We start from the raw sequence: 14698 nt of genomic DNA on the forward strand, positions 1-14698 counted from the left end.
AAAATAGTTTTTTCTCATACTCTGAGCCAGAAATCTCCACTTCAGTAGCACTTACATACACCAAACTTTCCAGTTGTATTCCTATCTACATTCCGAGGTCTGCTGTAGAGGGGTTTGTTAATATATCATTCATAGCCTGATTTATGTAACATTTACTCCTAAAAGCATGGCAAAATGTTATAGAGGACCTTGACTCTAATATGACAACAAGATGAAACAAGAATTTTTAACCTGGCTTTATCCAATGTTCAGATTTCTGATTTTGAATGTTATGCAAATTAGCACATATTTCATTAGATAATGCCTAATTTGCATATTTAAACATAATATTTCAGAAAACTTGTAATACAAAAAATGTTAGTCTTAATGTAAGTGATTAACTGGTGAAGTTTCATGGTGATATCTATTAGTAAATTGTGTTATCCTATTAACTGGCTGTGTTGCGCCTGGCACAAAAACCCACATTTTCGACCCCTGAATTTACTGTGATCCAATAAATATTAAGACTAAGACTTTAAATATGTTATTTGGTTGTCCCTAGGGATCACAAAAAAACTTGAATGATTACTATTGCAATTTTCCCTGGGTTAAACCACAGATTGACTGGACTAATAGCCGTACATTTATTTAGAGAAACGTATGCAAAGATTTAAAAAAAAAAAAAAATATATATATATATATATGCACATTAGCACAGACATCTTTTTCTCCCGAATAATAAATTGCCCATACAACTTGTGGAGAAGTTGCCTGTGGAGCTGATCCTTGGGCAGCCTTCTCTGCCCCCTGGCCTCAACTGAAGATTTCAAGGTAAAGGTTACACCTTTTATAATGGGATTTGAAAACCCATACGTGTATTTTAAGTTACTGTATTTATAATAAATAAATAAAATGTTGATGTGATGTGATTGTGCTATATTTCTCTGTTTATCAAAATGTTTACTATTGGGGGGTGGGGGGCGGGGAGACAAGCTCCTAAGAAATGGGACGTTTAAATTCCGATAAGACCATATTAAGACGTAATGACGCACATGCCTGCAAACCAATCACATTTTACGTAGCTAGTCTCCCTCCAGTCTCGTGATTGAATCATCTATCTGAACTGAAACATTTAGTTCAGTTCTTCTACAAAATCCGAATCTTTGATTCTCTCAATCGTTCAACGTCTCCAGTTCGCTAAATCCATGGGATTTATCCTTGGCATTAATATAATTTAATTGTATTGCATTAGTGTTTCAGTTCGCCACTATCACGTTATAATGTGTCCAACACATTAATGTTAATATGTTCTATATTCTCAGTCCAAACGTTTCACTCTGTATTTTTATGTCTATAAGACTTTATACTTTACCATACTGTATGTGCCTTCTTTTAACTGTTTTAAATCATTTTGTGAAGCACAATGATTAATTGATCGGGAAAAAACTAAATATCCACAGGGATACGACTTGTGATCTACCATAATTATCCCAATATTGTGTTTTTGTTGTGATATTACGAGGATATACAAGGATATAGCCCGGACCCAGGTAGTGTGTAGTGTTATTATTATTATTATTATTATTATTATTATTGTACAGTGTTATTTACATAGCAGCCAAACCTGTGGACGATTCACCTAAATGACTCTTTTGTTTCAGTACTCGGTTCATCTAAAATATTTGATTCAAACGTTGCGACGCATCTCTACCCAGCTACCCTCGTCGCCACTCAGGTGGCTAGCCAGTTAGCTGCGGAGCTTAAAGGACAAGGAACCAACCGCCAAAACGAAACGAAAGTACGATTTACATTACTATTTATTCATAATACAAACAGTATCGATAATCAACATTTGTATACAGCTTCCTTGTACAGCATTTGGATACAGCTTCTACCAAGGGTAATATAGCATTAGCTTAGCTTTTTTTCCCCCACTGGCCCGGCTCCCTGTGTGAGCACAAAGCCAGGCCTGCACGTTGCCCACTCCCCAGGGATGTTTCCCTCTTGGGGGAACTTTGGTGGTGGTGGTCAGCCACCTCCCCCGCCGCAGCAGTTCGGTGGTCCCAGACCGCAGCAGCCGAGGGGGCCGTCGGCCCAGAGTGGAGGATTCGGGTATGGAGCTCCGGCGCCGGGACATTTCTCCAGCCTGCGGGAGCAGCACCTCCAGCAGATGCAGCAGCTGCAGCAGCTCCACCAGAAACAGCTCCAGTCGGTGTTGCATCCCAACAGCACCAATGTTAATAACACCTATGGCTCTGCAGCCGTGTCCCCTGGGTCATCGTGGCAAGACGAAGGATCAGGGGGGGGATATGGTCCCGGCGCCCATGGCTATTATCAAGATGAGAATCAGTCGTCTATGCGGGGCCCGTCTGGGCCTCCTGGGCCTCAGCCCCCTCCGCCACAGCCGGCACCACCGTCCAAGGAGGCCCAGCCTCCCCCGCCCGAGCCGGCACCACCGGTGGCCCCCCAGAATAATGGTACCCCAGCTACAAGAGAGGTAAACAAGAAAGACGGTATGCAGCAGGCCAATCCCTCCGCCACAGAGGAAGAAAAGCCCGATTTTTCCACGATGTCGTTACAGGTAGGCCTAATCCTTAATGATCGTGTGTTTTCACATTATTGTAGTACCCGTGATGACACCCAATGTTTGAAGTAGCAAGGCCTGGGGGTTATTCCATCAACGTCGTTAAAGGAAAATCCAGGCTTTTTTTTTTTTTTTTGATAAATCCTGCGAGATTTATCAAAATAAGCATGGATTATCATTTCAATTTCATGTTTTTGTTAGGTAATCTGGGACAATGGGTAATGTGGCACACCTAAGCTCCTGTGTGTTTATTTCCTGTTCTAACAAAAATGTAATTTAAATTCTATTAAACATTTTCTGTCCAGACATCCATGCTAAACCTATAGTCTATGAACTAGATTTTGTTAGAACAGGAAACAAACACAGTTGACTTTAGGTCACAGTTGACACGACTTGCTCATTCCTAATCACCCCCCAGGTTATTTCTGTGCAAAATCTAGGCTGTTTATCTAACTAATTGCGATATGCTTATTCAATCCAGGATCAACAGCAGTACTGGTACAAACAGCACCTTCAGAATTTGCAGAGGCTAAGAAATGAGAAGGCCAAACAGAATCAGAACCAGGGTGATAGTCCAGCACCACCTTCCAAAACCCAGTCCTCGGGATCTGCTCCTCCCCTTCCATCAGAACCTCCCAAAAGTACCCCTCCACCACCCCCACCTAAAGAGGAGCCCCCACCTCCACCACCACCTGAAGACACGGTACAAGAAAAACAGACCGTATTTAGTCTCTATAACAGTATGATTGATTCACATTTTTACATGCATTTGTCAGGCCTAATGGCACTGTAATGTGTAATATGCAATTGTGACAATGGGCCAAAGCTTGGTCTAAATGTTATTTGGATGAGAATATGTGGAATAATCAGAAGGTAGACTGTACTCTAAAATTCTGAAGCTCTGTCATACATTTGACAGATGAGAAAATATGATTAATCATGATTTTGAGACGCAAGCACAACTGTGAAGCTTTCATTCAATCATATCATTTAATCTTGACCGCTGAACCTTAAACAGCTGATGAGATGCTGAACTGTTGTGTCACAGAACTAGATAAGTTTGGATCGCATCCTTAGTCTTTCTAAGTATATTTACTTTCTCAAGCATTGTCCAAAACAGTGTTTTACTGGTTCTTGTGAAAACCAGTTTAGAATGACTGACCTGATTGAAATGAGCTGTTTCCCTCAATCTAAACTTTAGATAGACGGAAACAGCTCATGCAAATATTTTTCGATTAGGTCAGCGGAAATGTTGATTGATGGATGGTAGCTTGAGCTAAATCAACGTCACAAAAGTGTAGCCCCCTCTAGCGGTTGTGGCCGTAAGCGACAGCTTATGCCAACGGCCGGCCCTGGCTGGGAAATGTAGTTTATGGACACTGTACTTCTGTAAAGTATAATAATGATAAGCTAATTATATCCTTTGAAAGCTCTCGCGGGCTGCATAAAATGAGCCCCGCGGGCCTTGAGTTTGACACATGTGATCACAAAAAGTAAAGAGTTGAAATGGAAATTGTAATTCAGAAGATAGCCTACATCCTAACTCTCCTATCGGGTCACTTGCAGCCAGAAGTCGTCACCCCCAAAGACCCCGAAGAGGAGGCCCGCCTGCAGCAGTTGCAAGCTGCAGCGGCCCAGTGGCAGCAGGTGCAGCAGCAGAAGGCAGGTTTCCAGTACCAGGCCTTAATGCAGCAGCATTCACAGCTGCAGGAAATCCTCGGGCAGTACCAGCAGTTCGTCCAGCAGCCTGCACATCTAGAGGTAGCCTTCTTCTTCCACCATGACTTTGATGATTATTTGTTCTCTTGTATGTAATATCTGCTTTGACCTGTATATCCCCCCCCCCCCCCCACTTATGTAAATGATAGCTTAGGATCTTACATAATTTAGCTCAGAATGTCAGTCTGTTTGTGTCTTGAATGTCTGCTATAGCCAGGTGTTTGGACTGGGTAAAGTTGTCATAGCATTTGTTGTTTTTCCTCGGTCTCTAGACGATGCCCATGGACATGCAGCTGAGGCACTTCGAGATGCAGCAGCAGCAGTTTGCTCCTGTGTTCCAGGAGTGGGACCGCACCTTCACCCTGTGGCAGGAGCAGTTCCAGTCCTACCCGCACAAAGACCAACTGGAGGACTATGAGCGTCAGTGGAAACAGTGGCAGGATCAGATGAAATCCACCAATGCCCACCTGCAAGAGAGGGTCAGCACCCTCCGAGCCATGCAGCCGTATGGAGGCAGTCAGTACGGTAGTGGAATGATGGGGCGGCAGGACTACGGACAGTACCCCTATTCTGGACCGGAGGCGCAAGTTCAACACATGGCGAGCCCTGCTATGCCAGCCACTCCCAGTATGGAGCCCTCGCCCACTTCTGAACACGGGTCCTGGGGCCCTCGAGCTGGGCAGCAGGGTGCGCCCAATGCGCCGCGCCTGTCCACCCCCACACCTACAGAACCATATCCTCGTCCCACTGGCCCGGGGGTACAGTCAGAACCGTATAGTTCACCTGGACCACCTGTGAGGGGAGCAGGCCCAGTCGGGATAGGGGTTAGACCCCCAGGATTTAACAGCCCAAGAGGGCCAAGGTAATTGTGTTCATGATATTGTGACTTGAGCACTGTTCAGTGAAACATATGGTCAAGCATTACATTAGCTTGCTCTAATACCTGTTTATTAACTCTGTAATTACTCTAGTAACAACATTGTATTGACATCAGTAATTCCTTTGTACTACAGTAATGAAGTGAGGGTTCGGTTTAGTGAGGCAAGTAGTTATTAGAGTTGGGTGCATTACTAATATGCATGTATAGGGGAAACACAGTTCCATATAACACATGCTCTCATTCATATAGTTTCTCTCACTCCAGGTTTGATGGTCCTAGAGGGAATGGTCCAAGGTTTGAGCAGCAGCCTCAGCGTTTTAATGCCCCACCCAGATTTGACCAGCGTCAAAGATTTGACCAGCCTCCAAGAGGAAACCAGCCTAGATTTGGGCATCAGGCAAGATTTGAACAGCCCCCAAGGCAGGGCCCTCCCTCTCGCTTTGAACGACCCCCTGGACCACACCAAGGAGTACAGCAAGGTCCCCAACATCAAGGTCCCCAACATCAAGGTCCCCCACATCAAGGTCCCCCACATCAAGGTCCCCCACATCAAGGTCCCCCACATCAAGGTCCCCCACACCAAGGTCCCCCACATCAAGGTCCCCCACATCAAGGTCCCCCACATCAAGGTCCCCACCAGCAAGGTCCCCACCAGCAAGGTCCCCAACAGCAAGGGGTACAACAAGGTCCCCAACCTAGACCAGAACTTGCCAAGGATACTAAACCACAACAGACCAAGGTTGAAACACCAGCGGACTCCAAGCCTCTAGGGAAACCCACAGGGAAAGAGCAGCAAGCAACACAGACTAAAACAAAGCCAGAAGACTCAACAGAGCCAGAAAACATGGCAGAAGACCTGTTGGACTCATTAGATGGCTTTTTTGTGCAAAAGGATCCTATTCCTCAGACTTCTTCGACAAAGGTGGAGCCAAACAAGACTGATGCTGCAAACAACTCCACCAACAACGAGAAGACCCCAGATGCTGCTGCTAAAACCCCAGTATCAGCTCCTTCCTCTGTGCCTCAGAAGAACACTGCCCCTGTCAAGAGCACTCTACAACAAGGTGGGCCACCAAAAAATGTCAACAATGGACCTCTGCAGGGGCAAGAGTCTCATGGGCCTGAACAACCAAAACCAGGCATGCCCAAACAACTCCCCGGCTTTCAGCAGGGAGGGGAAACTCAGATGGCCCCCCCACATATGTCCCATGGTACAGGACGCGGCCAGCCGCCAGGCCCTGTCCGCGGGCTGGGGCGAGGACGTGGGCAGATGGGACGCGGAGGGCCACACGGAGGCCCGGAGGGCCCTCCTCATGGGTACGGTCTCAATCCCCAACCGCTCAGGGAGGAAGCGGAGATGCCGTATGACTACAGGCCCCCGCACGAGGAAACAAGACAACAACACGGAGAAGAGGAAGACTACCAGTGGCAGGATCCCTCACTGGAAGAACCCGGCGGAATGGAATCAGAAGCGCCACCCCCTGAGGAGGAAATGTGGGTACCAGAGGAGCACTACTACCCAACAGAGGAGCACTATGAAGAGTCTGGGAGAGGAGGCCCCCCGATGGGTAGGGGGGAGCCCTTCGATAGGCACTGGGAAGAGCCTGAGACACCACCTGAGTACTGGGAAGAAGGGGGAGCGGAACCGTATTGGATGGACAGGAGGCCTCCGATGCAAGGTGCGAGACCACCGTTCCCCCCTGGGCGGGGACGTCCCCCACGTGGCCGTTCTGGTTTCATGCAACAGGGTCCGAGGCGCCCTCTTCCTCCTCCGCATGCAGCGATGGACCACAACCCTCACGGGCCCTCCATGCCTTACGACGACATGGAAATGGACCCCATGGGTCCCCCCATGCACCGTGAACCTGGCCTGCGAGGGCGACCCATGCACCACGAAGACATGATGGAGAGAGACATGATGGAGAGAGACATGAGGCGACCCCCCCCTCCGCCGCACGACATGATGGAGAGAGACCCCATGATGGAGCACCACCACCCGTACCACGACGACATGGAGAGGGAGCCTGGGTGGCCGCGGCCCCCCCATCTCAGAGGACCTCCCCCCCCACCCCATGAGATGATGGAGAGGGGCATGAGGAGGCGCCCGATGGGCCATCGTCCCATGGGTCGAGGAATGCGACGCCCGCCACCCCCCCCGCACGAAGTACTAGAAGAAGGGTTCAACGACGGTTACGGCAGCGAGGCTTTTGGACCACCGGATGACGGGTACGGAAGGCCACCAGACAACTATCGACCCCAGGAGTACGAACACGACGACGAGTATTACAAACCCCGCAGCGGGGAATGGGACAGGGAGCGCCCGGAGAGGGACTACCCTCCCTATCCCCCCCGTGCCCCCCCTCCTCCTCCAGAGCGCTTTAGGGAGGAGGCATGGGAGATTGAAAGACAGCGGCCTCCGCCACACCCATACGAGGAGGAAGAGCGCGGTAGAGGAGAACCCCGAATCTACGACTACCAAGACGACGTCCCTTATAGACGCGAGGAGCCACACTACCCACCACCCCCTGATTGGGAAAGACCTCCACCAGAGAGGGGGTATCCTCCAGACTTTGAGGATCGCAGACCCCATTTTGACACTCGACCAGAGGCCCCTCTAGATATCCCTCCACCTCCACCACCGGCAGCTCCACCTGTCAAGGTGCAGGAGGGTCCTTTGGAGGCCGCACCCCAGGGGATCAACGCAGGGATACTTGCGCTCTCTCAACGGCAGCATGAGATCATCCTGAAGGCAGCCCAGGAGCTCAAGCTAATAAGGTAATTCATAGCGACACGCAATGTTCTCTTTGAAGAGACACTACATTCCGTTTCTATATCACTTACTGTGAAATGTGAAATGTTATGTTTCTTCTCTATATGTCTCATCTTATCAGTGAAAATGCTTTTATAATATCCCCATAATAAGAAAGAAATCACAGAATTCTGATCTCAAATTGCATTTGAATTTATTAGAAAAGTACTTCATTTGTTCTATGGTAATTCCATTGGATGATATAGATGCCTTTTTACCCTGCAACACCCCAATAGTTTTGCAGAAAGTAGTGTGTGTGTCTGTGTGTGTGTGTGTGTGTGTGTGTGTGTGTGTGTGTGTGTTAGGGCTGCACGATTAATCGATTTTAAATCGAAATCGCGATTTGAGATGGTGCGATTAGCAAATCGCAACGCCTGCGATTTGGGACACATTATACAGCGCGTCGGATTCAACGTCAATGAACGCACACGCCCAACAACAACACTGCACGTGAAACGCCCAGGTGTGAATCTGTGAAGACGTTTCAGTAGCTAGCAACATTAATGGTGGATAAATGGCTTCAGCAGAGCCAGAAGCAACGATTTAGTCCAGAAGAAAAACAGCACTTCTGTTGTAAGTATTTCGGGTTTAGGACGACAGATGTGCAACAAAGGCAGGTGTTGCGCACAACCTGTCGTGGAACAATCTCTACATCCAGAGGCAACACCACAAACCTGTATCAGCACTTGAAAAAGTACCACGGGCAGCTCTATGACGAGTGTACGGTCAGAAACGGAGAGTTAAGTGAAAGTCCCGTAGCCCAGTCTAACGTTAAGCAAACTAGAGTTTTAGAGTCGTTTGCGTCTGTTACGGCGTATGAAAAGGGCTCACGAAGGCACCGTGAAATAACCAATTCCATCACGCACTACCTCGCTAAAGACGTGGTGTCTATTAACACTGTGAGCAACGAAGGGTTTAAAAAACTCATCCAAACGCTCAATAAAAGATAATGTGATTCCATCCCGCACGTACGGAGCTGAAAAATGTGGAGTACTATGCAACAACAACCGATCTGCGGTCGAGCCGAGCACTTACATACATTACGACGAGTTGAAGAGTTGCCGGCAAACGGTACTTTCCTGCTTTATCTATTTCAATGTTTACAGAAAGGACCTATTCTTTTTTACTGGACATTTTTATTATCACTTTATTTAACTTGATTGCAGTATGTGCAATATTTAGATGCTGCTCCTGAGCCATAATTAAATAACCTTGTTTGTAGAAAGGTCCTATTTTATTTTCATATTGGAATTGTTAAAAAATGTTGACACTTGAGAGAAACAAAATGGCAGCTGTTTAAAAAAAACGTAAGTTCTCAGCATTAGAATTAGAGCAGTTAACAGTTTGATGGTATCATGTGGTAATGCTCTCTGAAATTAGTCCATGATAGAATAGAAGGTGATAGACAGATTCATCCAATCACCTGCCAAGTATTGTTGAAAGTACCTGCCCTTTTCCAAACAGCTTCCAATGAAGCTTTCCTAGATGGTTGTGTGAAACAAACCATCTGAGTCAGGTTAGTAATTAGGGCTGCAACAACGAATCGATTAAATCGATAATAATCGATAACGAAATTCGTTGGCGACGAATGCCATTATCGATTCGTCTTTTTTTTTTCTTTTTTTTTTTTTTCCGGGTTTTGTTTCCATAACAAACCTACTTCCTGTTGACGCACGCCACGCTGTCTTGCGGCCGGTGTAGGCATCGCGAATCATACCGAATCATAGCGCTACCTATGGCCGGAAAGGGTAGAACCTATGACTGTCCTATGACTGTCTGCTGTCAGGACATGCTAGTGAGTTAGCTAGCAGGGTTAGCTCGCTGCTGCCGCTAGCTGACTGTCACTACGCTGCTCGTCCAGCTGTAGTCTGCGTAGCTGTGCTGAGAACCAGAGCACTAACTATGTTTCTATAGAGGAGGGTTACACTAACTATGTTTCTATAGAGGAGGGTTACAGCTAACTTCCTATTGTTTTATTATACAAGTCCTGCTGGGCTCAGCCCTTCCATGGTCTCCTGCTCTCCATGCAAATGCAGAGTGAGGCACTGACTGTCGCCTAGCCTATTGTATGGAGTGAGAGGACACATTGCATTGTTTTGGAGCATATCTGTTATATAAAAACATTAGTGTCTTGTCTGTAGCCTATATTGCACTTTGGGTTACTGACCTTTACATTAAGCAAAGTTATTACCTAAAACAATGCATGTATTGAGCTAGAGTTCAACTACTTTATTGAAACAATCTACCGCCATAGTCCATGGCCTGTTGTTAAACCTATTTGATGTAGCAAAGCCTTTTTTATTTATATTATTTTGTATTTTTTATTAATACTTATTCATTTTGCACATGTATATGTATAGGCCTGGCTGATTTAGAAAACATAAAATACAATTTGCAAAATAAATATAAAAATAAAAAAAACTTTTTTTAACAATCTTTCCCCCCCGCTTTTTGTGTATCCGATTTATCGATTAATCGATAAGATAATCGTCAGATTAATCGATTATCAAAATAATCGTTAGTTGCAGCCCTATTAGTAATGCTCCATCACATGTTTTAAACTGAAGCTTGACTTTAAAGCAACCCAATGTAAGTTTAGTCCAAATCGTGCAGCCCTAGTGTGTGTGTGTGTGTGTGTGTATGTGTGTGTGTGTGTGTGTGTGTGTGTGTGTGTGTGTGTGTGTGTGTGCATGAGAGAGTGTGTGTGTGTGCGGACTGTTCACCAACTGCAGAGCTTACTTAATTAGTTAGAATGACAGTAGAGGCTCTTGTCTTCTGTTGGCAAAAGCCGCTTTTTCAAACATAATTCAGCATTAACTGCAAAACACATGACAGAGTACCTCAATCTCTTTTGTGAAACGAATAGGTCATGCAGTAAAAAGAAAAGAAACGGTGGAAAGCTACCGGGAGTAGGCTGCTTGTATTACATACAAAGCTATGAAAATGTTCCCAGTTTAACTGGATGGCCTATGTTGCACTTTTTACTGAGCAATATGTTCTTACTCACAGTTATTTGCAAAAAAAAATATTGGTAAATCTCTATTATTTCATTTAGTATTTGAAATAATATGCATTGTATTCATTTTTGTCATCCTTTAATGTTTCCAAGTCTCATTTTGAGAGCACTACTACCCACTACCCTTTTAGTGAAATAATACAATCAAAAACGGAGAAATCCGATATCAGAATCAGGGGGAAAATACAGATTTTATAGGGCTCACTCATTTTAATGAGTCCTTCTCTATTAGGCCCTTGTTTGAATAATTCATAATAGGGATGGACAGGATTACTAAAGAACATTATTGAAATAGTACTTGAAATGCAACAATTTTAGGGATGAATTCACAAAAGGCACACAAACAAAAATGCAACAGTATTCATAACGGTAATGTCATAATCGGCTCAACCATCAAGAAATATGTTGAACATTTGAGGCCCAATCCTATTCCAAAATCCATTGTGTAGTAATTTCAAGTAATTTCTTCAGAGCATTGCAAGTACTTAAAAAAACAAACTATAAAACACTTCAAATAAATATCCCTTCACAAGCACAAAAAATAATCAGGTTCTGGTTTTACAAGATAAATAAAAGAAGAAAAATTACTGCTAGAATAACATTGCACCTATAACAAGTAATTTTTTAGGTGTTCTCCACAGAATTCAATAGTGTGTGCTTTTTTGGTAAACAGAGAGATGCAGGAGGGTAAGACCTCTGTAGGGGAACCCCAGTCTGAACCCCAGCCTGAGCTCTCAGCAAGTCTCCTGGGATTGGAAATCCCTCCAGAAGTCAGGAATGCCCTAAAGGTAAACCAAATAGATGTGTGACATGTTTTACAATGTTATTGTGTGTGGGTGTGGTCAGTGATATTTTCAGATAATTAGAGTATAAATAATAATGATAATTTAAACAGATAATAATGTCTTTTATACTCTTTTTTTTTTTTGTCATGAACATATGCTAAGCTGTTCGATATTTTATTTCCATTGCAGGCTACCAATCTTATGGCTGAATCTGGAAAGGCACATGGTAATACACTTTGGGATGCCATGCCCCCAGATACTGGTTTCCTGTCCTCTGCTGTTCACAAATCACCAGTCATTCCCAAGACAGTGGATTATGGTCATGGACACGGTAATGATATATAAAGAACATTTTGGAAGCTCTTGTAGAAACACTTTTTTAGACTCTTGAAAGATGTTGTACACATTGTTTTGTAAGGTACTTATCCCTCATTGAATTTGCAGAACCTGGAACGACTGTGGAACGAATATCTTATGGAGAGAGGATTGTGTTGAGGCCGGATCCAGTACCCTCAGAGAGAATTTACGAAAAAGGTTTCTATCTTATGGACTATCATTGTACTTTCTACAGTATGTGAGAGGTAAATGCACTCCCCTTTCTTTAATAACAAGTGTACTTTCCCCCCTTAGAACCTCTTGGCCAGAGAGACCCCTACAACAGAGACCCATATTACGACAGGCGGGACACTTATGCGGAGCGCAGGGAATACAGCCGGGAAAGGGAAATCTACAGAGACAAGCCTCCTATGGATTTCGAGAGAGAACGATATGAGAGGGAGCGCTATCCTCCCAGAGATGACAGGTATTCCTGCTCCTTTTTGTGGGGTTTGACAACCATTGCTGTCTGGAAGAACTTTTTATAAATGTGTAACTTTTGTTTTTGTCTGTTTTTGCCTCAAGCAAACAGTCCATGGTTGTTGACGAAAGGTACTGTCTCACATAGTGTTGTGTGACTAGTCCTTCTGGTTGTAGTCTTATGAATACTGCCTGTTTGAGATGTGCAACGCTCTTTAAGAGATGAGATATTCATCATCCTCTCTTCATCTCTGTAGACTACCACCCGGGCCCCCTCCACGCCCAGGCAAGAGAGAGAGGGACAGGGACATGCGGGAGAGGGAGGGCAGTCGTAGCAGTCGTGACCGAGATGAGCCCTATGGGAGACCCGGGTACGACAGACCCCCTTACGAGCGCAGTGGGCCTGAGCGTTACGACCATGGCTCCTCACCCTATGGTAAGTGAAGTGCTGCTCCCTCTAACCAGATGCTAATAGATGCTGCTTACCTACTTCAAGTACAGCTAGTAGGGTGTCCACCCACTGGTCATAGAACGTGCGAAAACGGGGTTTAGCCAGGGTTATCACCATAAAAATTACATCTTTGAAAAATGTTGTCTTACATGTGTCAACATACATGTCCATATGTATTATAGTTTTAGCTCTGTGTACTTGTTTTCGATGTACTTATTGTTTTAAGACTGTCATTTCAACGTTACCGTTGCTACTCACTACCGCTTTCAGTGGCGCCGTTCTAATCCCTATCTCCGGTGATTTTCGACTATTTACAAGCTCTCTTTCTTGCAATTTCCGCTGCTTGGACCAATAGTAATCAATTTAATGGACACGTCAAATGTATGTAAGGCATCTTGACTTCCTATTGGTGTACCCGCAATTCTCCTCACATCAGAGGTTTTTTTTCTATGGCAATTTTAAGGAGACACTTGAAAGATACGCATCGTTATTTATTTCTGATCGTCTTTGCGGATGGTTTTCTATTAAATTCAACTTGTTTTCTATCAAAAAATATATACATATAGATATATGTTTGTCTTGTAGCCAGCGGATTTTGATTAGAAAATGTCGCCTCCTCAAGCTCTGGTTGTAACTTCAAGTGGAGCCCTCGTCTACTCTCGCCCACTAGATGCTGTTTGTGTGAATGGTCTGGCTAACTTGTAACGTCAGCTGGCTCTCTATGAATTGCATGATCAATGTTCCCATTTGCTATTAATATAGGTCTTAAAATTCTTAAAATAATGATATATAGGGTTGTGTAATAAAAATGAATAGTTTAAAAGATAAAGCTGAATTTCATAATTTGCGTTCCATTTCTGCATAGCAGTGACCACTTGTTAGGTCTACTCTAGATTCTATTGAGATAAATTCCAGTAATTGTCATGTGTATGTAAAGAGGTAAACCTTGATAACGTTTGAACCATACATGATAGAACCATGGGGTTTGGACCATTGTTTTTCTCATACAATTCTCTATGTGATGGATACATTTATTGTAAGCTATTGGCCCAGGATGTGAGTGATGCTGATTGAACCTTACCTCAGGTGACAGGAGAGGTTATCCAGAGGAGAGAGGCCCTGGACCGGCATCGTCACTGCCTCCCCCACCCCCTGCGCCGGCACGGGTCGAGAAGAAACCAGAGACCAAGAACGTGGAAGATCTTCTCAAACCACCCGGCAGATCTACTCGACCTGAAAGGGTGCAAATGGCTGCTTTCCCTCAATTACTTCAAGCTTCACTTTATAACGTCTAGGGCAGCGATTCCCAACCTATGGGCCGCGGCCCTCTGGTGGTCCGCGAGAGTACTGCAAGTGGGCTGCCGAATCATAGGCAAAATCATTTTTTTATGAAACAAAAACGTTTTAATAAAAAAAAATACATGCATGGTACTGTATTTTTTTCTTTAAAACCTTCAAAAATGCATCATTAGTGTGCTACTACTAGGCCAGGGGTCGGCAACCTCTGTGACTCTTTTGCCCATCTTCAGTGGCTCCCTGTGGCTTTGACCACAAATTATATGGAAACTCCCTGCTTACGCTGTAATGTTGTACGAGGGCCAATAGGATTCGGATATGTTGGCACATGACTAGTATTATACATTTTGACTGGACCCAACATGAGACTGGATGTGACGTTTT

The 14698-nt window shown here is 44.8% G+C and overlaps 1 protein-coding gene across 1 annotated transcript in view; it reads left to right on the forward strand.

Annotated features, from left to right (window-relative positions):
• Positions 1 to 1760: 1760 nt before the first annotated feature.
• Positions 1761 to 14698, forward strand: part of ylpm1 (YLP motif containing 1) — a 35423-nt gene continuing 22485 nt past the window's right edge. The window contains exons 1-11 of the mRNA XM_080525140.1: positions 1761 to 2560; positions 3045 to 3266; positions 4130 to 4324; positions 4555 to 5144; positions 5427 to 7937; positions 11661 to 11775; positions 11962 to 12103; positions 12217 to 12306; positions 12403 to 12574; positions 12825 to 13003; positions 14105 to 14259. Of these exons, the coding sequence (XP_080381266.1) occupies positions 1973 to 2560; positions 3045 to 3266; positions 4130 to 4324; positions 4555 to 5144; positions 5427 to 7937; positions 11661 to 11775; positions 11962 to 12103; positions 12217 to 12306; positions 12403 to 12574; positions 12825 to 13003; positions 14105 to 14259 (4959 nt within the window). The 5' untranslated portion in view covers positions 1761 to 1972. The remainder of the gene's footprint in view (positions 2561 to 3044; positions 3267 to 4129; positions 4325 to 4554; positions 5145 to 5426; positions 7938 to 11660; positions 11776 to 11961; positions 12104 to 12216; positions 12307 to 12402; positions 12575 to 12824; positions 13004 to 14104; positions 14260 to 14698) is intronic.

This window comes from Nansenia antarctica, assembly GCF_963989245.1.
Source record: "Nansenia antarctica genome assembly, chromosome: 1".
NCBI classification, from domain to species: domain Eukaryota; kingdom Metazoa; phylum Chordata; class Actinopteri; order Argentiniformes; family Microstomatidae; genus Nansenia; species Nansenia antarctica.